The following is a 24555-nucleotide window of genomic DNA, read 5'->3' on the forward strand; positions in this document are numbered from 1 at the left end:
TGAAAGCAGCCCAAATGTCCATCAATAGATGAATGGATAAAGAAGGTGTGTGTGTGTGTGTGTGTGTGTGTGTGTGTGTGTGTGTGTATGCATATATTTTTCATCCATAAAAAAAGAACAAAGTCTTTCTATTTGCAATGGCATGGATGGAGCTAGTGAGTATAATACTAAGTGAAATAAATCAGTCAGAGAAATACAGATACCAAATCATCTCACTCATATGTGGAATTTAAAAAACAAAATAAATGAGCAAAGGGAGAGAGAGCAAGAGTGTGTGTGAGTGTGTGTGAGTGTGTGTGTGTGTGAGAGAGAGAGAGAGAGAGAGAGAGAGAATCAGACACTTAACCATGGAGAACAAACTGATGGTTACCAGGGGAAGTGGTGGTGAGTGGAGGGATGAGTAAAATAGGAGATAGGGATTAAAGGGTGCACTTGTTGTGGTGAGCACTAGGTGATGTATGGAGTTTTGGAATCACTATGTCATGCATCTGAAACTGACAGAACACCAGGTTAACTATACTGGAATTAGAATAAAAACTTAATAAAAAAAAAAAAGGAACTACACTGTGTATAAACCATCTCTCAAGCAACATCTTCTTTATTAAGATAGAAATTAAACTTATGTGTAGGAGCATACGGGAATAGCTGTGTAGGAGCATATGGGAATAGAAACTATACTGTGTATAATGCGTCAACCCAACAACTTTCTGTAAGATAGAAGTGCTTTTCAACATAGGTGTAGAGGCATTTGGGAAAAGCTGTGTGATTAACTACTTGAAAATATACCGAGTATAAACTGCCCTTCAAAACACACACACACACACACACACACACACACACACACGATGAGATTTCGCCTCATGCCTGTTAAGATGGCTATTATTAAAAACACAAGAGATAACCGGTGGTGACAAAGATGTGGAGAAAAGGACATCCTTGTGCTCTGTTGAAGGAAATGAAACTTGGTACAGCCACTGTGGAAGACAGTATGGGAGTTCCTCGAAAAGTTTAAAATAGAACTACCATAAGATTCAGCAATTCCTCCTCTGGGTATATATCTGAAGGAAGTGATATCACAATCTTGAAAAGATGTCTGCATCTGCATGCACACTGCAGCATTATTCGCAACAGCCACAACATGGAATCAAACCAATTGTCCATCAATGGATGAATGGATACAGAAAATGTGATGTATATATACACAATGGAATATAACTCATAAGAAAGAAGGAACTCCTGCCATTTGCAACAGCATGGGCGAAACTTTAAGGCATTCTGATAAGTGAAATAAGACAAAGACAACTACTGTATGATCTCACTTGTACATGGAATCTAAAAAAGCCAAATCTGTAGAAACAGAGAGACGAATGGTGGTTGCCAGGGGCTGGAGGTGGGGAGAATGGGTGATGGTAGCCAAAGGGTACAAACTTCCAGTTTTAAGATTAATAGGTTCTGGAGACCTAATGTACAGCCTGCTGACTACGGTTCCCAATACCGTACTGTATACATGGAAGTTGCTAAGAGAGTAGATTTTCAATGTTCTCACCACACGCACACACAAAATGATAACTATGTGAGATGACGTGTGTGCCAACTAACCTTATTGTGGGAATCATTTTGTAATATGCACATATATCAAATTGTCACGTTGTACACCTTAAACTCGCACAACGTTATGTCGATTATATCTCAATAAAGCTGGGGGTAAAAACAACACAAAATCACCATGCGAACCACAAAAATGACCAAGCACCCTCTTCTCCTGGTTAAAATAAGTAACCAATGCTTCTTTACCGATTACAGCTTTAATCTTGCTCTATGCTTCTCTCCTTTCAGATAAAATTTATCACTGTACCCAATTAAAGAATCACTCCCACTTCCTGACAGCATTCAATATGGACCAGCTCCCCACTTCCTTGAACCTCCTCCACAATCACTGAACACAAGTCCAAATCTTATAATACTTCATTCCTTTTTTAATGAATATAAATTATTGTCAAATTGGCTTACATAAAACACCCAGTGCTCATCCCGACAAGTGCCGTCCTCAATGCCCATCACCCATTTTCCCCTCTCCCCCACCCCCCCATCCACCCTCAGTTTGTTCTCCGTATTTAAGAGTCTCTTGTGGTTTGCCTCCCTCCCTCTCTGTTTGTAACTAATTTTCCCATTTCCCTTCCCCCATGGCCTTCTGTTAAGTTTCTCAGGATCCACATATGAGTGAAAACATATGATATCTCTCCTTCTCTGACTGACTTATTTCACTCAGCATAATGCCTTCTAGTTCCATCCACGTTGCTGCACGTGTCATAAGTTCATTCTTTCTCATTTCCAAGTAGTATTCCACTGTATATATAAGCCACATCTTTATCCATTCATCAGTTGATGGACATTTAGGCTCTTCCCATGATTTGGCTATAGTTGAGAGCACTGCTATAAACATTGAGGTACACATACCCCCATGCATCAGCACTCCTGTATCCCTTGGGCAAATTCCTAGTAGTACAATTGATGGGTCACAGGGTAGTTCTATATTTAGTTTTTTGAGGAACCTCCACACTGTTTTCCAGAGCGACTGCACCAGTTTGCATTCCCACCAACAGTGCAAGAGGGTTCCCGTTTCTCCACATCCTCGCCAGCATCGGCAGTTTCCTGATTTGTTCATTTTACCCACTCTGACCGGCGTGAGGTGGCAACACAGTGTGGCTTTGATTTGTATTTCCCTGATGATGAGTGACACTGAGCATCTTTTCATGTGTTTGCTGGCCATCTGGATGTCTTCTTTGGAAAAGTGTCTATTCATGTCTTCTGCCCATTTCTTCACTGCGTTATTTGTTTTTCGGGGTGTGGAGTTTGGTGAGTTCTTTATAGATTTTGGATACTAGCCCATTTTTATCTTATTATTATTATTTTTTTTTTAAAGTTACATCCAAATTAGTATACAGTGAAACAATGATTTCAGGAGTAGATTCCTTAATGCCCCTTTAGCCCATCCCCCTCCCACAACCCCTCCAGCAACCCTCAGTTCTCCATATTTATGTATACTAGCCCTTTATCTGATATGTCATTTGCAAATATCTTTTCCCATTCCATCGGTTGCCTTTCAGTTTTGTTGACTGTTTCCTTTGCAGCGCAGAAGCTTTTTATCTTGATGAGGTCCCAATAGTTCATTTGTGCTTTTAATTCCCTTGCCTTTGGAGATGCGTCGAGTAAGAAATTGCTGTGGCGGAGGTCAAAGAGGTTGTTGCCAGCTTTCTCCTCTGGGGTTTTGATGGTTTCCTGTCTCGCATTCAGGTCTTTCATCTTTTTGAGTTTACTTTTGTGTATGGTGTAAGAAAGTGTTCGAGTTTCACTCCTCTGCATATTGCTGTCCAGTTCCGCCAGCACCATTTGCTAAAGAGACTGTCTTTTTTCCATTGGATACTCTTCCCTGCTTTGTCAAAAATTAGTTGGCCAAACACTTGTGGATCCAATTTTGCGTTCTCTATTCTGTTCCATTGGTCTATGTGTCTGTTTTTGTGCCAATACCATACTGTCTGAATGATTTCAGCTTTGGAGTAGAGGCTAACGTCTGGGATTGTGATGCCTCCCGCTTTGGTCTTCTTCTTCAACATTACGTTGGCTATTTGGGGTCTTTTGTGGTTCCATAAAAATTTTGGGATTGCTTGTTCTACCTTTGAGAAGAATGCCAGTGAAATTTTGATTGGGATTGCATTGAATGTGTAGATTGCTTTGGGTAGTATTGACATTTTGACAATATTTATTCTTCCAATCCATGAACATGGAATGTTTTTCCATTTCTTTGTGTCTTCTTCAATTTCCTTCATAAGCTTTCTACAGTTTTCCACGTACAGAACTTTTACATGTTTGGTTACGTTTATTCCTAGGTATGTTAAGGTTCTCGGTGCAATTGTAAATGGGATCAGTTTCTTTATTTCTCTTTCTGTTGCTTCATTATTGGTGTATAAAAATGCAACCATTTTCTGTACATTGATTTTGTATGCTGTGACTTTCCTGAATTCATGTATCAGTTCTAGCAGGCTTTTGGTGGAATCTGTCTGGCTTTCCACGTAGAGTATCATGTCATCTGCGAAAAGTGAAAGTTTGACTTCATTGTCGCCCATTTTGGTGCCCTTGATTTCATTTTGTTGTCTGATTGCTGATGCTAGGACTTCCAACACTATGTTAAACAACAGCGGTGAGAGTGGCCATCCCTGTCGTGTTCCTGATCTCAGGGGAAAAGCTCTCAGTTTTTTCCCACTGAGGATGATATTAGCTGCGGGCTCTTCTTTTTCTTTGTCTTTTTTAATTTTTTTAATGTTTTATTTATGTTTAAGACAGAGAGAGACAGAGCATGAGTGGGGATGGGGCAGAGAGAGAGGGAGACACAGAATCCGATGCAGGCTCCAGGCTCCCAGCTGTCAGCACAGAGCCTGACATGGGGCTCGAACTCACGACCCGTGAGATCATGACCTGAGCCAAAGTCGGATGCTCAACCGAGTGAGCCACCCAGGCGCCCCAGCTGTGGGCTTTTCATAAACGGCTTTTATGAAGTTTAAGTACGTTCCTTCTATCCCGACTTTCTCGAGGATTTTTATTAAGAAAGGATGTTGTATTTTGTCAAATGATTTTTCTGCATCTATTGACAGCATCATACAGTTCGTATCCTTTCTTTTATTAATGTGATATACCACATTGATTGTTTTTGCGAATATTGAACCAGCCCCGCAGCCCAGGAATGAATTCCACTTGATCATGGTGAATAATCCTTTTATATGCTGTTGAATTCGATTTGCTAGTATCTTGTTGAGAATTTTTGCATCCATGTTCATCAGGGATATTGGCCTGTATTTCTCCTTTTTTTGTGGGGTCTTTGTCTGGTTTGGGAATCAAGGTAATGCTAGCTTCATAAAATGAGTCCACAAGTTTTCCTTCTGTTTCTATTTTTTTGGAACAGCTTGAGAAGGATTGGTACTAACTCTGCTTTACATGTCTGGTAGAATTCCCCCGGGAAGCCATCTGGCTCAAGACTCTTATTTGTTGGGAGATTTTTGATAACTGATTCAATTTCTTCACAACTTATGGGTCTGTTCAAACTTTCTATTTCTTCCTGTTTGAGTTTTGCTAGTGTGAGGGTGTCTAGAAAATTGTCCGTTTCTTCCAGGTTGTCCTGTTTGTTGGCATATAGTTTTTCATAGTATTCTCTGGTGATTCCTTCTACATCTGAGGAATTGGTTGTGATAAATACATTTTCATTGGTGATTTTATCTATTTGGGTCCTCTTTTCTTTTTGAGAAATATGGCCAAGGGTTTGTCTTTTTTTATTTTTTTTCAAAAAACTAACTCTACTTTCATTGTTCTGTTCTACTGTGGTTTTTTTTCAATTCTATATTGTTTATTTCTGCTCTGCTCTTGATTATTTCTCTTCTTCTGCTGGGTTTGGGGCTTCTCTGTTGTTCTGCGTCTAGTTCCTTTAGGTGTGCTGTCAGATTTTGTATTTGGAATTATTCTTGTTTCTTGAGATAGGCCTGGATGGCAAATTTTTCTCTTAGGAGTGTCTTCACTGTACCCCAAAGGGTTTGGATTGTTGTCTTTACATTTTCATTTGTTTCCATATGTTTTTTTTTTAATTCCTGCTTTAATTGCCTCGTTGACCCATTTGCATTTGGAGATTTTCCAAACTTTTTCTTGTGTTTGATTTCAAGTTTCATAGCATTGTGATCTGAAAGTGTGCATGGTATGATCTGAATTATCTTATATTTATTGTGGGTTGTTTTGTGACCCAGTATGTGATCTATCGTGGAGAATGTTCCATGTGCACTCGAGAAGAAAGTATATTCTGCTGCTTTAGAAAGAAAAGTTCTGAATATATCTGTCAAGTCCATCCGGTCCAGTGTATCATTCAGGGCCATTGTTTCTTTACTGATTCTCCGTCTAGATGATCTGCCCATTGTTGTAAGTGCAGTGTTACAGTCCCCTGCAACTACCACATTCTTACCAATAAGGTTGCTTATGTTTGTGATTAATTGTTTTATATATTTGGGTGCTTTTGTATCTGGTGCATAAACATCTATAATTGTTAGCTCTACTTGATGGATAGACCCTGTAATTATTATATAATGCCCATCTTCATCTCTTGTTACAGCCTTTAATTTAAAGTCTAGTTTGCCTGATGTAAGTATGGCTACTCCAGCTTTCTTTTGACTTCCAGTAGCACGATATATGGTTCTCCATCCCCTCACTTTCAATCTGTAGGTGTCCTCACGTCTAAAATGGGTCTCTCGGAGACAGAAAATTGATGGGTCTTGGGTTTTTTTTTATACATTCTGATAACTTATGTCTTTTGATTAAAGCATTGAGTCCATTTACATTCAGTGTTATTATTGTAAGATATGAGTTTAGTTAGAGTCGTCTTGTTGTCTCTAGGTTTCATGCTTGTAGTGATGTCTCTGGTACTTTGTGGTCTTTGCAACACTCACAGAGTCCCCTTTAGGATGTCTTGTAGGGCTGGTTTAGTGGTGATGAATTCTTTCAGTTTTTGTTTGTTTGGTAATACCTTTATCTCTCCTTCTATTCTGAATGACTGACTTGATGGATAAAGGAGTCTTGGCTGCAGTTTTTTTATTTTCTTCTTTTCATCACATTGAAAATTTCGGGCCACTCCTTTATGGCCTGCCAAGTTTCAGTAGATGGGTCTGCTACAACCCTTATGTGTCTACCCTTGTAGGTTAAGGCCCGTTTATCCATAGCTGTTTTCAGAATTCTCTATCTTTGTAGTTTGCCAGTTTCGCTATGATATGTCATGCAGAAGATTGGTTCAAGTTACTTCTGAAGGGAGTTCTCTGTGCCTCCTGGATTTCAATGTCTTTTTCCTTCCCCAGATTGGGGAAGTTCCCAGCTATGATTTGTTCAAGCACACCTGTGGTCCCCTTCTTCTTCTTCTTCTTCTTCTTCTTCTTCTCCTTCTCCTTCTCCTTCTCCTTCTCCTCCTCCTCCTCCTCCTCCTCCTCCTCCTCCTCCTTCTTCTGGAATTCCTATGATACGGATATTGTTTTCTTTCATTGAATCACTTAACTCTCTAATTCTCCCCTCATGATCCAGAATTTTTTTTCTCTCTCTCTTTCTCAACTTCCTCTTTTCCATAATTTTATCTCCTATTTCACCTATTCTCTCTGCCTCTTCAATTCTCCCTGTCACCACCTCTAGTTTATTTTGCACCTCATTTACAGCACTTTTTAACCCACTCTGACTATTTTTTAGTTCCCTGATCTCTGCAGCAATAGATTCTCTGCAGTCTTCTATGCTTTTTTTTTCAAGTCCAGCAATTAATCTTATGAGTATTATTCTAAGTTCTTGTTAAGTTATATTGTTTATGTCTGTTTTGAGCAATTATTTAGCTGTCATTTCTTCCTGGAATTTCTTTTGAGGGGAATTCTACTGTTTCATCATTTTGGCTAGTTTTCTGTCCCTCATGTGTTTTAAAAGTTTTTTATGTGCCCTGCACCTGCAAGCACTATTATATTAAAGAGGGGTCATACACTGCCCAGGGCCTGGCCATTCAGGATGCGTTTTGTGGAGAGTGTTATTTGCTGTCTGTTGTTGCGACTTTGGTTACTTTATCTCCCTACTCGTAGTGATGTTTTGAACCCTCCCTTAGGTGTGCTTTTATTTGTTCATTGAAGTAGAGGTGGAAAGGAAAACAAACAAACAGAAAGCTGAAACATGCGCGCACACACACACACACAAAACCCAAAAACAAAACAAAACAAAACAAAAAACCATGAAACACCAGCTACAAGTAAACAACAGGGTGGAGGCAGTGCTGATGGAAGAGGACTTATCCCATATAAAGAGAGAAATGACATGGGCGGGGAAAAAGAAAAAAATAATAAAAATTGACCAGACATAAAAACTATACAGCTTAATCCAGAGAGAGAGAAAGGAAAATAAAAAAGAGGCGGGGAAAAAAGAAAAGAAAATAACGTTGTCCAGACAGAGAAATGACAGGGCTTAATCCAGAGAGAGAGAAAGGAGATGTGGAACATGTATCAAGAGAATGGATTAAATATGTCTGCTTAAACCAAATCAACAGCCAGAGTAACCAGACTAGAGGAGGGAAGAGATAAGAAGGAGAAAAGGAAGGAAGAATATATCTATATAATAAAAATTGTCTGAGAATTAAATCAGACAATGCAACAGTGCTGGTCTGGGGGAGGGGCTGTCTGGTTCGTCAGCATCAATCCCGCTCCAGTAGATATGCAGTTACCAGGCGAGGAGGGTCATGGTTTGGTGTAGGCCTGTCCCACCTCCACTGTGGGCCCTGCTCTCCAATCCCTGAGAGCCTGCCTTAGTGGTGGTGGGGAGGAAAATGGCGACACCCCAGTCTCTCCTCCATGGACCAGGTGTCGCAATCCACTCTGAGCCATCCTCACTGTGCCACAGGCACCAATGAAGCAGTTTGTCTAGTTCTGCCGAGTCCCGTGCCCTGGCGCTTGGCTGTGATTCAACCTCTCACTCTGCCTGCCCTGGTACCAGGGAAGCACTGCTCTGCACTGCCCGATATGCGGTCTCTGGCTGGAGGATGCAAGCGGGCTTTGTCCTGTCCCACAGCACTCCAGGGAGGGGATCGCTTTTTCCTACTGCGGACCGCACCCCTGACCTCGCCACTGAGCCCAGGGCTGGCTTCCCTCCATCCCAGGTGTGCTATTGGAGCAGCCGGCCCCAGTCAGGAGAAAACCCCTCGGTTAGAGATTGAATCTTTCTCCATCCCGGTCCATGGTTTTTCTCTTGTCCAGATACAGTCCTATGCTTCCCTAGCCTCTCTTTCTCTTCTCTTTGTCTCTCCGCAGAAGGGGATCTCTCCCCTCCGTTCATTTTATCTCTCCCAGTTTGCAATCATGCACCTAAGGCCCATCAGGTTGTCCCAGTGGGTCCCTGGATGTGACTGTCTCTTTGTCTCCCGGACTCTCAGAGTTCAAAGTCCTTTAGCTTCAACACTGCTTTCTTTGAGAGACAAGGGACTTCCCAATCCCCCTACTTCTCCGCCATGTTGGTCCTTCCTCTCTCCTTATAATATTTCATTCCTAGTGTTCTCTTATTGAGACACCCCATGGGTGTCCATGGTGTGCCTTCTGCCTCACTGCAATGAGTAACAAGCCCAACTTTGTTTGGTTACAGATGTGTTTCCGGTGGTCTTTTGGCTAGAGAACATTGACTGTGGAGTGGTCTTGAATTGGTTGGCCACCCCAAGGGGGGCAATGCAGATTATTCTTAAAGTCCTATCACTCTTTGTTTCCACAGTATCTGGTCTCCAGGCTGGTCAACTATCTGTGAAGAGCAGAGTCCATTGTAGATGCCTGTACCAAGGAGTATGTGGAATGTCTATGATATGGTATAGAGTGTGAGGTGGGAAGACTGTTTATGGCAGAGGGTAGCAGATGGGAGTCTGGACACGAAGGTCCAGCAGCAGCTGCTCTATTCTTTTCCCTATGCTGAGGCACACTCGGCTTACAGATAGGGTGGCAGAGAGGCTGGGGCTGTGGAATTCCATGTGGGCTCAGCTTATGAAATCATAAAAGAGGCGTTATTTCCCATATGTACTTCTCTTCCTGCCCATCAATTACAAAGACATCAAGTACCTGGACCACTTCCAATGAGGTGCACTTCTCACAAAGGCTGCTGGTGGGGATGGGTGGTGGGACCCCTCCTCCCTGTCCCCCATCAGGGCCCAGGAGCCTCTGTGAGGAAGGAGGGGCCTAGAAGCAGGTGCAGAAACTCCAGGGAGAGTGGCCTGATGGTGTCCTTTTCCATACCTCATCTCCAACTAACTTGTGTGCCAATGTGTTACTCTCTGCTCCCAATACTTTGTCCCAGAAGTGATCTCTGACTGATCAGATACCCTTAACCCTGGGAGCCCTGCCTGTGGTCCCCACCCCCAGTCCCAGTTCATAACTGCTACTTATCTTCCCAAAACATGGATTCCATTGATCCCACAAGACTTCTCATAAGCCTTTAGTGGTATCATGCCTTTAATGACCTCAAAATCCCCCTCCATTCACAGCCCCGTGTCATACCACCATCTTATAACTCTTGTGCTGAAGAAAGCCAGTGGTTGGATGTGAACACTTCACCCCCTCAATGGCCATATCCAAAGGTGGGAACCTCATACCTAGAGCAGACAAGGTTAGACACTGTCCCCACCCCTTCAAAATAAAATAAAGTACGAAGAAGTGATGCCTGGCTGTTCTTAGCACCCTAGCCTGCATCAAAAAAGGTGGTGGTGAGGTAATGGTAGGGGGACATGCTTCTAACCAAGTATCTCCTAGGTCAGGCAAGGCTTGGATCTCACCAAGACTTCCTGGAAGGTCATGTAATATCACAAGGAAACAAATACATAATGATGCTGCAATTGCTCCTTAAACCAGGATGGCCTCAACCCCTTGGAGTGTCCAATCAGTTACCTCTGAGCCACGTCTTCTCACCTGGGAGCCCCCACTCTTCACCAAGTCAGGCTGGACTTCCCATCCCCTCCCTTCCACCCAGCCCCCATTAGTCGTGCTCACTGTTCCAGGCACAGCTCATCTTTGGGGGAGTCTCTGACGACTCCAGTGAGCTCTTCCTCCTCTGTACACATTAAGAAGATTCTACAGAGGTTAGCTCCACAAAGACCTGGACCATGTGAAACCATTACCATGATCTCTGCAACCCCTGGGCCACTGGAGGTGTGAGGAGTGACAGATGCTCAGTGAACACCCATGTGACAATGTAGGACATGCAGGGGAAGGAACTCACCCTGGGATGGCTCAGGCACTGAGACCCAAGAAGAGCTGCTGACCCACATTCCAGTATCCCTCCCAGCAGATCCCCAGTCACCTCTTCCTGGGTATAAAGATCTTCCCAGACACTCAGGTCATGTGCAGTCCTGATGCGAACATAGAGAGTAACAAATGAGGATAGGAAAAACATAATTGTTACATGGAGAGAATAAGGACTTTGTGCCAGCACATCTCCATTACACTGCATGTCACAGAGATGGCACTGAAATACCTATGTCAAGTGGATGGATATGTGCGGTTTCCTTCTTCTTACAGTCTCAAATACTTGCCAAAATGTGGTGATGCTATTAAGGTAAGAAACCCCATCGCAATCAAAGATTGGAGCAGTTGGGATGGGAAGACAGCAAATATTGGCATTGTGGATGATATGCCAAGGCTCATGCTGGGATCTTGAAGGTGGTTTCCCCTTGAACTCCTCACAATGCTCCCTTAAGGTAGAAACCAGGATTTCCATTCACACACCAGAAAGGTGAGGCTCAATGAGGTTACTTATGTTTCTAGGTTCACACAGCTTTTTAGAGATAGAGCCAATATCATCTAGCCTGTTTGCCTGACTCCAAGGCCCATCTTTAGAATCAGGAACACAACCTGCCCCTTCAGATGTGTGATATGGGCAAGGAGAACTGACAGGTGCCCCTGGTGAGTGTACAGCCACTCTGGGGGGCAATATGGCAACACCCACTAAGTGTGTGGGAAAGCTGAAAGCGGCCAGCTTGCAACATGAAGCACATGTATTAACCAACAAAGAGATGGATATAGGACCGCTACAGAGAACTCACTGAAAAAATGTACACGCACAAAAACATTGTTGAATTCCAAAGCCACAACCACCAGTGAAATTCATAGAATAATTAATATGAATAACAATAGATGGGAAAGGAAGCTAAAGACGTGTATGTGTAACATACTATAATTTTGAAGAACATGTGAATAGGAATATGTATATATATAATATACACATATATAATGTATATATATACTATACACATATATAATCTGTACATGCAAGTTAAATCTCTACCTACAAATAACCATCTCTGGAGAGTATGTACCCTTCTATTGACAGAGGCCCCTTTCGGTCAGAGGATGGGGATTAGAAAATGACAGATACCAAGTAACGTTAATTTATAAATACACATTCACATATTGTTTGAAATGTTACATCAGGAAAATCATCAATGTAATAATGTGGAGACAAGGAATTTAGAAATGGATTGACAAAGGAAAAAGTACATATGTACTTACTATTTTTGAAACATGTACAAAATAGAGTGCTCGTGGGAGGGAAAGCAAGTTCAAAACTAATTGCTTGGACATGGTAGATTGTGTGTGTGTGTGTGTGTGTGTGTGTGTGTGTTTCTATGGCTGAAACACAATATTCTGCGAGTCTGTGTTTTTATGTCGCAAGCTCTATCATCCCATACACATGCTCAAAGTGCAGCTTTCTCTCCAACTCAGACAGGGATGGGCTTTCTGTTTTGAGACTTACAGATAACAAAAAGTGATGGATGCAGAGGGACTTCTGCCAGTGGGTAGAAACTTCCAGAAGGCTCTTTTTAATTTGTTTTAATGTTTATTTTTGAGAGAGAGAGAGAGACAGAGTTGGAGCAGGGGGAGGGGTAGAGAGCAAGGGCAACACAGAATACGAAACAGGCTCCAGGTTCTGAGCTCTCAGCACAGAGCCTGATGTGGGGCTCAAACTCACGAACCACGAAGTCATGACCTGAGCCAAAGTCAGACACCTAACTGACTGAGCCACCCAGGGGCCCCTGGAAGGCTCTTTCTGGTCCCACCAAACCCAGGTCCTTTTCTGCTTCCTTCCCACCACTCTGGCTGTGTCCCCATCCAAGATTTTTAGAACTGCAATTCTCGATGTGACCAGCAAAGGGGCATCTGTCTCCATTGTGCTTTTTGCTTTCTTTAATATTAAAATTCCTAATTTTTGAAAGGAGAAAAAAAGATGTGTTATTCATTAGAATAATTCATGAAACAGTATGGAGAGCATGCCACCAATTCTGTTTGGAAAAAGTCCTGTGTATGTGGAAAGACTAAACACAAGCTTTATTTAGTGTTTTGACCCCATATCTGTATTTGGCTCATTAATCTATCCCATTTACTCACTGTCTTCCCTCATCAGTGTCACCTAACATGTCCACACTGTGGAACGAGCCCCTCTGGGAGAGCAGGCTGCTCCAGAACCCAGGACCCCACCCCTGGAAGGGCTTCCCAGACCTATTCCCACCCCCTTCTCATCTTCCCCTCTCCAGGATGCTGTGGACACAGCTGACCAGAGCAGTGTCTCTGAGTCCTGCTGTGGTCTCAGAGGGAGACTGTTGCATAGAAGCAGAGCCTGAGAGTCAAATATATCCCCTGGAAGGAGCAGCAGTCCCGGTTAATGCTGGTGATATTAGGAAAGTGGATAAAGACAATCGCTCTTACAAACACCCTCAAAGGCAGCCCACCTCCTCTCCCTGCCAAGGCCCCACATCCTATGGACCCAGCCTGTATGTCTAGCCCTTGTGTGCCAAGCCCTCTGTGCCCTGAGCAAACTGCACCATTGACCAATCCCTCCATATTCCAATCACTCCAGTGTCTAAGGGGTTATATTTGCATGGGCCTTGTTTTATGCACACACAGGGTGGGGTTACATCTTCAGAACCACCCCGTAAGGGAGTATTGTCAGTCCCCCCTTTTTGGTGATGAAACTGTGTCTTCAAACCAGTAAAACCTGGCACTGGCCTTTGTGTCTTTTTTTATTTTTTTTAATTTCTTTATATTTGACATATACATAAAAACTACATGTATTTAGGGTGTGCAAACTGATGTTTTGGTATATGTGTGCATTGTGAAATGATTACCACAATAAAACTAGTTAACCTATCCATCTACCCCCATATTTACCACTCTTTCTGCGTGTTTGGTGATTACACTTGAGATCTACTCTCTTAGCAAATGTCAAGTATACAATACATTATTGTTAGTTATAGTCGCCATGCTGTACATCAGATCTCTAGAACTTATTCATCTTGTAACTGAAAGTTTGTACCCTTTGGTCAATATCTCCCCTTCTTCCCATTTCCAGACCCTGGTAACCACCATTCTACTCTCTATTACTAAGACTTTGACTTTTTTTTTAAAGGTTTCCACAGGTAAGTGAGTGTGTATATATATTTGTATATATATATGTATGTGTGTATGTGTACACACACACACACACACACACACACACACACACACACAGTGGAATACTATTCAACCTTAAGATAAGAAGGAAATCTTGCCTGTCCTTTGAAGGGCAAGGAGTGCAGTGCTTCATGAGGAGAACACAGAGCTGGGATTCAGCAAACCTAAGCTCTAGTTCAAGTTTATGAAACATGTAAATGGCTCAAAATGCCTCAGTCCAACATCTCGCTCAGCCAAAGTTGATGATCTTCATTCTCATTTTACCAAAGAAGTGGGTGCTTCTTTCTTTAGGAGACAGCCACCAATGGGGCGCCTGGGTGGCTCAGTCATTTAAGCACCCTACTCTTGGTTTTGGCTCAGGCCATGATCCCATGGTTCATGAGACTGAGTCCCACGTCAGGCTCTGGGCTGACAGTGGGGAGCCTGCTTGGGATTCTCTCTCTCCCTCTCTTTCTGCCCCTTCCCCACTCGCATGTGCATGCTCTCTCTGTCTCTCTCTCTCTTTATCAAAAACAAACATTTTAAAAAGAGAGAGAGACACCTACCAAACAATACAACATTCCTACATCCATGCTAAACCAGTATTTTTATTATGCTCTAGCTCTGTTTTATAAACTAGAAATAGGAGTAGAATTGTATCCTGTCATTATCTTATCTCTGAAATTAATTGTGTGATTTTATTCTCTTACTAGAATTACATATTAGATTTTCTTTTACTTTTATTAGTGTAGAGGAGATGCCAAGATTAGATTAATGTGTTGAGGAGTATTACTACATGAATAGGCAAGTCTAATTGGAAAGAGATGAGCAATAAACGTTAGTTGCCCATAGGGGGGAAACAGAGAGAGACAGAGAAAAAGGGAGAAACCTATGCCGACGTAGCTTTCTGTCCTGTCCCTCTCTCACCTGGAGGACGCTGTCCTGGCCACAGGTAGCGGGGTCTCAAAAGTAGCTCTGACTGTCTATGTTCTTCAAAGGAGTCTGCCCTCCCAACAACACCCCTTCCACACCATGTGAGGCCCTACACTCACATACCAGGAGCTGCCTACAGAACTAGGTTCCAAGGCCCACAAACATGGAAGTATCATCCCCACACAGGGATTTCTCATGCCTCTGAGAAAGGAGCATGTGCCACCCCTATTATTAGGCATCACATTCATAACTGGCCAACCTGATCGAGGGCCCCTGATTTGCACTCATTTCTTCCATCAGCATCCTATATGCTAAGGGTTTCCTTAACAGCTAACACCTCCCTAGCATTCCTCCCTCTCCTTAATGCCCAAGACGCACATGCCCTTAGAGCGTCATGGAACACATCTTTGTCCACACAAAATAGCTCAGGGAATGAGAGAAGTAGAGGCAGACCCTGGCTCCACGCTGGGGTCACCATCCCCAGTTGATGGTATCTTTTTACAAGTAGGGCATCATCAGTCATTTGCGATCTCTTCTCTTGATCCGTGAAGTTTGGGGTCAGGGATTAAAATCAACACACCATGTCCACTTAAGTAAGGAATTTTGTGTCCTCTCAGTTTACCTGCGGGTTAACATCAAAGAAGCATGCATTCTCTTTGAGCTCCTGGAGATACTGCAGAGGGACAAGAGCTGTGATTCTGTAAGTTTGACAACCCTCTCAGAAGACTCTCCCATGAGGCATGTCTAGGGAATATGAAAAGATTGGATGAGCAAGAAAAACAAAAGCTAGTAATACCTGGCCTTGCTGGAATGAAGGGGAAAAGTCATTCCCACAGGTTGTTGGTGCCAAATGATGCTTTATTTGTTTTCTGGGGCCCATTTGGTCATGGCTTAATAACCTAAGTGGCCTTTGATACAAAAGCCCGATTTCCACCTTTTAGGGAGATTCAGAGAAGGGTTAAGGAAAGAATCAGCAAGGTGATTCTGAAGCACCCAAGTTAAGGGGCCCTGGCTGAGAGGGCAGGACAAGTTGCCTCAGGAGTTCCCGGCTCCAGGGAGGAAAGACAGCTAATCTTTACAGAGGAAACTGCTTACAAGGCTCTGACTCCTGTTTTTCATTCAGTGGCTGGGTTAAATCTCAGGATAACCCTGGTAGTGAGGTATGGCTATCCTTCCTTCATGGGTGTGTGTGACTCCAAAGCACAGACACACATGGCGAGGAGGTTATGCCTCTTTCTCCAGATCTCTGCAAAGAGTGGGTCTTACCACATTATTAATATTAATCCCTAATGTAATATCACCCCGTTAGAATATTAGAATGCTTTCATTTTTCCCTATCTCACTTCTCTTTTAATGACATATTTTTCATACACATTCCTAAGTGTTTAGCTAATGGTCCCATTTTATGCCTCATAGTATGTCCTACAATAATTCTAGAGTTTGACAAGCAAACCTGCTCAGTGAGTTTCTGTTTATGCAGCATCCTGTTTAGATGGAAATTGGTTGTAACAGGATAATGAGAACTCCATATACTGCTGGGGGAGAGCTAATTTGGTTCTTTGCAACTTCTTTGCAGAGACATTAGGCAGCTTCTGTCAGAGAGGAAAGTGGGGTCCCATCAGCAGCCCCACTCTTATTTCTGACCTGCAGAGAACTTGGGAACCTGTGCCCGAGGAAGCATGTGTAAGAAGGGCCATGGAAACATGGCTGGTCATATCAAAACAGCCCCACCGTCACCTTATTAGAGAAATCTCAGAAACACTGTTTTCAGAGAAAAGAGGATGCCAAAGGGCACTTACACCACGATAACACTTATATGTTTGTAGCTGAAACATGCACACAATTATATATGTGCAGTATTCTCTCACAAAAATTCTCTGAGGATGGCATCATTATACTCATTTGACAGATGATAAACTCAGACTCATCACAAAGGAAAGTCCATCTTCCAGAGTCACCTAGGCAGGAACAGGAATGAGATTCTACCTCTTACACTCCCCAAAAGACAACCAACAGTCTCCTTGATAGATGAAAACCTTCTAGGGCTTGAAAACTTGCAGTTTTACACATTTCCAGTATTGTGCCCACGTGGATACACACTCCCCAGCCCTTCTCTTTGAAGAAGCTGATGGTGAAGCTGATGGAATTCCGGTGCATGGTCCCGTAGGGTGTAATGGGTCTGGTGTCCGGGTCAAGGGCTTGTGATTCCTGCATCCTCTTTATCTGCACTCTCTCTTCATTTGGGGGCTCCACGGGAAACTGTTTTTCCAATATCAATGTAGAAAATAAACATAGAAAAGGGATATGACAATGAATTAAAGGGCACAGCTTGATGATCTTCTTTTCTCACCCCCAAATCCCTCAGCAAAGCCATCCTGCAACACAGAAATGGCCCTAAAGGTTCATTCATTATGTGAGTAGGGGATACTTACTACCACATTTCCGGGTGGTCTCTGTGGGAGTTATGTTGTTCGGTTTTAGGTAATAGTCATCACTCTCTGGGAAGGAGGAGAAAGATAGGACAGGACGCACATTTCTTGAAGTCTTCCTATGTGTCATGTACTCTGTACCAGGTTTCCCATTTACCTCCCCCCTACAGTTCTGTAAGGAAAGCATTGTGGGTGTCCTTTTACAGATGACCAAGGGTAAGCCAGTAGAGCCTAAGTAAGATTTCCACATATCATAAACCATATAATTGGGTTCCAGCTTTTGTGCTCATCACAATAATCAATCCATACTTAACAGATATTAACCCCAAATGACCTAAAAATGAGGTTTTGAAGGTAGGAAGTTGCTATCCTTTATGTTACAACAGTTTGCGACACTGCAAAGGACCACAGTACTTAAACACTTGGCATTTCACCTGTGGTATTAAAACTTCACGTCCTAAGCAAAAAGGGATTGATAACGGGAAAAGTCTAAAAGCCCTCTGTGGGTGAGAGGGGACAAAATGAAAGAAGAGTCAGGAATATTTCATATATCCAGCAACCTGTTATGTAGATGATAGGCCACCAAGGATTTATGATTGGTCATTTTACACTCCACCATGGGTGCTCACTCAACAACCACTCTTGGAGGTGATGATGATGATGATGACAACGACGATGACGACGATGACGATGACGACGATAATAATGGTGGTCCAAGTGAAATTTTGCCCCTGGGGCCGAGAGACCTGGGAATGGGAACCATGCGAATTGACTGTTTTTCAAGGCAGTAGACAGACACGGAGGAGTCAGAGGAACAGGCATTTCCTCCAGGAAAGATGATCTAGAAGGTGGGAAAATCAACACTGGCAAAGCTAATATAAGCAAATAGTACTGAAAATTGTATCTCCTTTTATCCAAACTCTTATTCAAGTAAACTATTATTCAGTTCATGGTTTAAGTCAAGATATTTGAAGTTAGGAAAGGCTAAGGGATTTGGAGAAACTGCTATGTGAATGTCTGCTCAGTCATGAAACCTGGAATTATTCTAGTTTCTTCACTGTGCCTTGAAGCCACCAGGGCTCCAATTGCCCTAAGTGTATTTTGGCACTGACATTTGACACTTCCCAAGCCAATGGTGAATTTTTTATACTGACCTGTAGTACTTTGTGTTTGCTTTGAATATAGTTGACACACAATGTTACATTAGTTTCAGGTGTTAGACATAGTGATTCAACAACTCCATATGTTATGCTATGGTCACCACAAGTGTAGCTGTCATCTGTCACCATACAACGCTCTTAAAATACCATTGACCATATTCCCTATGATGTGCCGTCTATTCCTGTGACTTAGTGACCTGTAGTACTTTTAAATTATCATGTTTTTGACATTTTTTTAACACTGTGAATGGCAATTTCTTATTATTACTGCCTGGTGCCCCCATTTGGAACTTGGGGGCTGCAGGAAGTAGGTGGCTGTCAGGACAGATCTGAATGCATCTTTGAAAGTGTCGGGAATGTTGGAGACCCACAGCTCTAGAAGACCACTCCTTCTGCAGTTCTGAAACAGCTCCAACCATCTTTCCTAATATAAACCATTAGTACTCGGCTATTTCAGGGGCCTCCAGGGCTTGAATCAAGGAAGTAGAACCATTGTCTCTGCTGAGGAGAAAGAAGGATGTGGGATATGCAGGGACTTAAACCGTGTGTGAGAAGGCAGTATCTTAAGGAATGAGAAACATTCAGTGGAACTGGAGGATTTCCCTCTTCATCCATGACCAAAACCCTTGGTGGAATCCCAGGGCTGTGAAAACAGAGTATGATTATGTGAACCTCTTTCCCTCGCTCCCCTCCCTAACTCCTTTTCCCCTGAGATCTCTCACTCTCTATCTAAACTCAGTCCTTGCCAGAGCATTGAAATGAGTGAGCTGCAAGCATAGGCATTCTGTGTCTAGGGACACACGCATGTGCTTAACCGCTTCCTGAGGAGGCATTACCAGACAGGTGATGGCAGGCCCAAGGACGTGTAATCTTTGAAAGATTTCCCATGTTTATTGCCAAGCAAACACGTGGAAAAGTTTGGCAGTTAACATTCCATGAACTTGGTTTGAGATGACTGCCTGAATTTCTGAGTCAGGGAGGAGCACTGCCCTCCTGAGATTGGGGCCCAAAGTGAGTGAACTAACTCTGGTGTAGAAGGGAGGGGGAGTTGACGAGAGCTGTACTCAGTATGAGGGGGACAGATTGAGGGGAAAGCACAGGACTTGAGGTCAGCAGGCCTGGATTTCTGTTGTAGTCTCCCCAAGTGTATGTGAAGGCATGTCAAGGTCTTGGCTCTGGAGACACCAGCTATTCTTATGCAGCAAATGAGTCCCAGGCCAGCATCCTATTAGTCAGCCTTGATCCTAGTCCTTGCCAACATGCAGCATAAGAGACAGGGAGGGCCTTTGCCTCCTGTGTCATTTCAACCCGGTCCTGAAGGTAGAGACACATATTTTATTGAGCAGTGTTTTTTACTTCTCTTTGCAGAGGGCAAAAACCTCTGTTAAAGTACCAATCATAAGGATACTCACTAGGCTTGAGAAAAAAAAAAATTGAAGACATCAGCGAGACCCTTACCACAGAGATAAAAGAGTTAAAGAAGGATCAATCAGAGATGAAGAATACAATAAATGAGAGATTGGAAACAGGCCTGATGCAATGAACAGCAGGATGAAAAAAGCAGTGGAATGAATTAGTGACCTAGAAGACAAAATAATGGAAAATAATGAAGCTGAACAAAAGGGAGAAAGAATTATGCAACATGAGAATAGACTTAGGGAACTCAGTGATTCCATCAAACATAATACCATTCGTAATATAGGAGTCCCAGAAGAAGAAGGGAGAGAAAAGGGGGCAGAAAATCTATTTCAGGAAATAAGGGCAGAAAACTTTACTAATCTGGGGAAGGAAACGGACATCCAGATCCAGGAGCCACAGAGAACTCCCATCAAAATCAGCAAAAGCAGGCCAACACCAATTAATTAATTTTGCAAAGTGTAATTATAAAGAAAAAGTCTTAAAAGCAGCAAGACCAAAGAAGACCTTAACTTACAAGGGAAAAACCCATAAGGCTAGCTGCAGATTTCTCAATAGAAACTTGGCAAGTCAGAAGGGATTGACATGATATATTCAAAGTGCTGAATGGGAAAAGTCTGCAGCCAAGAATACTCTATCCAGCAAGGCTATCATTTAGAATAGAAAGACAGATAAAGAGTTTCCTAGACAAACAAAAATTAAAGGAGTTAATTAAAGGCTGACCACTAAGCCAGCCCTGCAAGAAATATTAAAGGGGACTCTTTGAGTGGAAAGGAGAGACCAAAAGTGACAAAGACAAGAAAGGATCAGAGAAAATCTCTAGAAACAATGACAAAGCAGGTAACAAAATGGCAATAAATACCTATCAATAATTACTTTGAGTGTAAACAGACTAAATGGTCCAATCAAAACATATAGGGTGTCAGAATGGATTAAAAAAAAATCCATCTGTATGCTGTCTGCAAGAGACTCATTTTAGACCTAAAGACACCTGCAGATTGAAAGTGAGGGCGTGGAGTAACATTTGTCACATAAACGGATGTCAAAAGAAAGCCAGAGTATCAGTACTTACATTGGACAAACTAGACTTTTTTGTTCTTGTTTTTATCCTGCTTTGGTATCACGATAAAATGGGCCTCATAGAATGATTTTGAATGTGTTCCCTCTATTACATTATTTGTAAGATTTTGGCAAAGATTGTCATTAATTATATATTTTTAAATGTTTGGTAGAATTCACCAATGAAGCCATGTAGTCTTGGGCTTTTCTGTTCTGGGAGATTTTTGACTCCTAATTCGATTTACATTCTTGTCATTGGTCTAAGAAGATTTCCTATTTCTTGGATTCAAGATTAATGATTTCATCTTGGTAACTTGTGCATTTTTAGGAGTTATCTGGTTTTTTTCTACGTTATCTGATTTGTTAGTGTATAATTGTTTATACTGATCTGCTATCACACTATGCATTTATGAAGTATCTGTTCTATTGTTTTCTCTTCCATTTCTCACTTTGGTTTCTGAGTCTTCTCTCCTTTTATTCTTAGGACATTCAGTTAATATTTGTTATGTCTCTTTTTACATGATTTAACCAGGGGACTCTTCTGTGTGTACTTGAGGAAAATGTGCATTCTATTTTTCTTGGATGGAATGTGCCATATATATATATATATATATATATATATATATATATAGTTAGAACCATGTATTCTGGGGGCACCTGGGTGGCTCAGCTGGTTTAGTGTCCAACTCTTGATTTCAACTCAGGTCATGATCTCATGGTCGTGAGATCAAGCCTTGCATTGGGCTCCACACTGGGTGTGGTGCCTACTTAAGATTCTCTCATTCTTCCTCTGCCCCTCCACTGAATGTTCCTTCTCACTCTCTCTCTTTCTCCCTCTCTCTGAAAAAATAAATTGAAAAAAGAACCATGTATTCTGAAGTATCCTCCAAGTATGCTCCAAGTTAAAAACAAACAAACAAAAAAAACATTTTTGTTGATTTTGCATCTGGATAATAAAATTTGTCAAAAAAATTTTAAAGATTAATAAAAAAAAATAATCGCTGAACATTCCATGTTCTAACAAGGAACGGAGAGACTGATGTAGAAAGCTGTTAAGTATCTCCAAGAGCCCTGCTTTACACCCTTCTTTGCAATTGTTTCATGTGTATCAGAATGGCCTATAAAGCTCACTATTGCTGGCAGGACCTTATGGGCACTTACCTTGCTCTTTCACAGCACAAGATCACTGCGTGAGGAGCATGTTAGATATTGAGTAGACACCTACTTGTTGGTAAGTGGACCACAGAATAGGGAGATGAGTCACTGAGTGGAGATAATGGAGTCAGACACCAGAAATAGGAGTAACACACCAAATTCCCTCCAAAACTGGGGCTCATTCTGCACCCTATCACTTAATGCTTCTAGTGCTTTCTTTGAATACTTGTATTATTTCATTTTTAAACTTACAAGCATTTGAAGCATTTGAAATTCTTCCTGGTTTAAGACAGAGAAATGGGTCCATTTTTACCTATTTACCTGAGTGAATGGATATCTTGTTATCACCACACCACTTCATTTTTCTTAATTGTTTTTAAATTTAAATTCCAGTATAGCTAACATATAGTGTTATATTTGTTTCACATGTGTAATATAATGATTCAATAATTCTATATATTACTCAGCACTCATCATGATAAGTATAGTCTTTAATCTCTATCACCTATTTCAACCATTACCCCACACACAACTTCCCTCTGGTAACCATCGGGTTGCTATCTAGAGTTAAGTGTCTCTCTCTCCTCTCTCTCTGTCTCTCTCTATCTCTCTCTTTCCCTCCTTCCCCCCCTCGTTTTTCTTTGTTCACTTGTTTTGTTTCTTATTTTTTTTCTTTTTTTAATATAATTTATTGACAAACTGCTTTCCATACAATACCCAGTGCTCATCCCAACAAGTGCCCTCCCCAATGCCCTTCACACACTTTCCCATCTCCCCCACCCCTCATCAACGCTTAGTTTGTTCTCAGTGTCCAAGAGTCTCTCATGGTTTGCCTCCCTCCATCACTGTAACATTTTTCCCCTTCCCCTCCACCATGGCCTTCTGTTAAGTTTCTCAAGATACACATATGAGTGAAAACATATGGTATCTGTCTTTCTCTGACTGACTTATTTCACTTAGCATAATACCTTCTGGTGCCACCCAGGTTGCTGCAAACAGACAGATTTCATTCTTTCTCATTGCCAAGTAGTACTCCATTGTATATATAAGCCACATCTTTTTTTTTTTTATTTTTCAATATATGAAATTTATGGTCAAATTGGTTTCCATACAACACCCAGTGCTCATCCCAAAAGGTGCCCTCCTCAATACCCATCACCCACCCTCCTCTCCCTCCCACCCCCCATCAACCCTCAGTTTGTTCTCAGTTTTTAACAGTCGCTTATGCTTTGGCTCTCTCCCACTCTAACCTCTTTTATTTTTCCTTCCCCTCCTCCATGGGTTTCTGTTAAGTTTCTCAAGATCCACATAAGAGTGAGAACATATGGTATCTGTCTTTCTCTGTATGGCTTATTTCACTTAGCATCACACTCTCCAGTTCCATTCACGTCACTACAAAGGGCCATATTTCGTTCTTTCTCATTGCCACGTAGTACTCCATTGTGTATATAAACCACAATTTCTTTATCCATTCATCAGTTGATGGACATTTAGGCTCTTTCCATAATTTGGCTATTGTTGAGAGTGCTTCTATAAACATTGGGGTACAAGTGCCCCTATGCATCAGTACTCCTGTATCCCTTGGGTAAATTCCTAGCAGTGCTATTGCTGGGTCATAGGGTAGGTCTATTTTTAATTTTCTGAGGAACCTCCACACTGCTTTCCAGAGTAAGCCACATCTTCTTTATCCATTCGTCAGTTGATGGACATTTAGGCTCTTTCCATAATTCGGCTATTGTTGAAAGTGCTGTTATAAACATGGGGGTACATGTGCCCCTATGCGTGAGTACTCCTGTATCCCTTGGGTAAATTCCTAGCAGTGCTATTGCTGGGTCATAGGGTAGCTCTATTTTTAATTTTTTGAGGAACCTCCACACTGTTTTCCAGAGCAGCTGCACCAGTTTGCATTCCCACCAACAGTACAAGAGTGTTCCCATTTCTCCACACCCTGGCCAGTATCTATAGTCTCCTGATTTGTTCATTTTAGCCACTCTAACTGGCGTGAGGTGGTATCTCAGTGCGGTTTGATTTGTGTTCCCTCATGAGGAGTGACGTTGAGCATCGTTTCATGTGTTTGCTGGCCATCTGGATGTCTTCTTTGGAAAAATGTCTATTCATGTCTCCTGCCCAATTCTTCACTGGATTATTTGTTTTTCAGGTGTCGAGTTTGGTGAGTTCTCTGTAGGTTTTGGATACTAGCCCTTCATCCGATATGCCATTTCCAAATATCTTTTCCCACTCCGTCGGTTGCCTTTTAGTTTTAATGATTGTTTCCTTTGCAGTGCAGAAGCTTTTTATCTTCATGAGGTCCCAAAAGTTCATTTTTGCTTTGAATTCCCTTGCCTTTGGAGATGTGTGAAGTAAGAAATTGCTGCAGCTGAGGTCAGAGAGGTTTTTTTCCTGATT

The 24555-nt window shown here is 42.1% G+C and overlaps 1 protein-coding gene across 1 annotated transcript in view; it reads right to left on the reverse strand.

The window, feature by feature from the left end:
• Positions 1 to 17304, reverse strand: part of NXF3 (nuclear RNA export factor 3) — a 37521-nt gene extending 20217 nt beyond the window's left edge. Inside the window, 3 exon segments of the mRNA XM_047075808.1 lie at positions 15553 to 15603; positions 17019 to 17189; positions 17281 to 17304. Coding sequence (XP_046931764.1) covers positions 15553 to 15603; positions 17019 to 17189; positions 17281 to 17304 — 246 coding nt within the window.
• Positions 17305 to 24555: the final 7251 nt, after the last annotated feature.

The sequence above is a fragment of the Lynx rufus genome, unplaced genomic scaffold (assembly GCF_022079265.1).
Source record: "Lynx rufus isolate CCGP_SWC_20201006 ecotype Redwood Valley unplaced genomic scaffold, mLynRuf1.p SCAF_14, whole genome shotgun sequence".
Taxonomy (NCBI): Eukaryota; Metazoa; Chordata; class Mammalia; order Carnivora; family Felidae; genus Lynx; species Lynx rufus.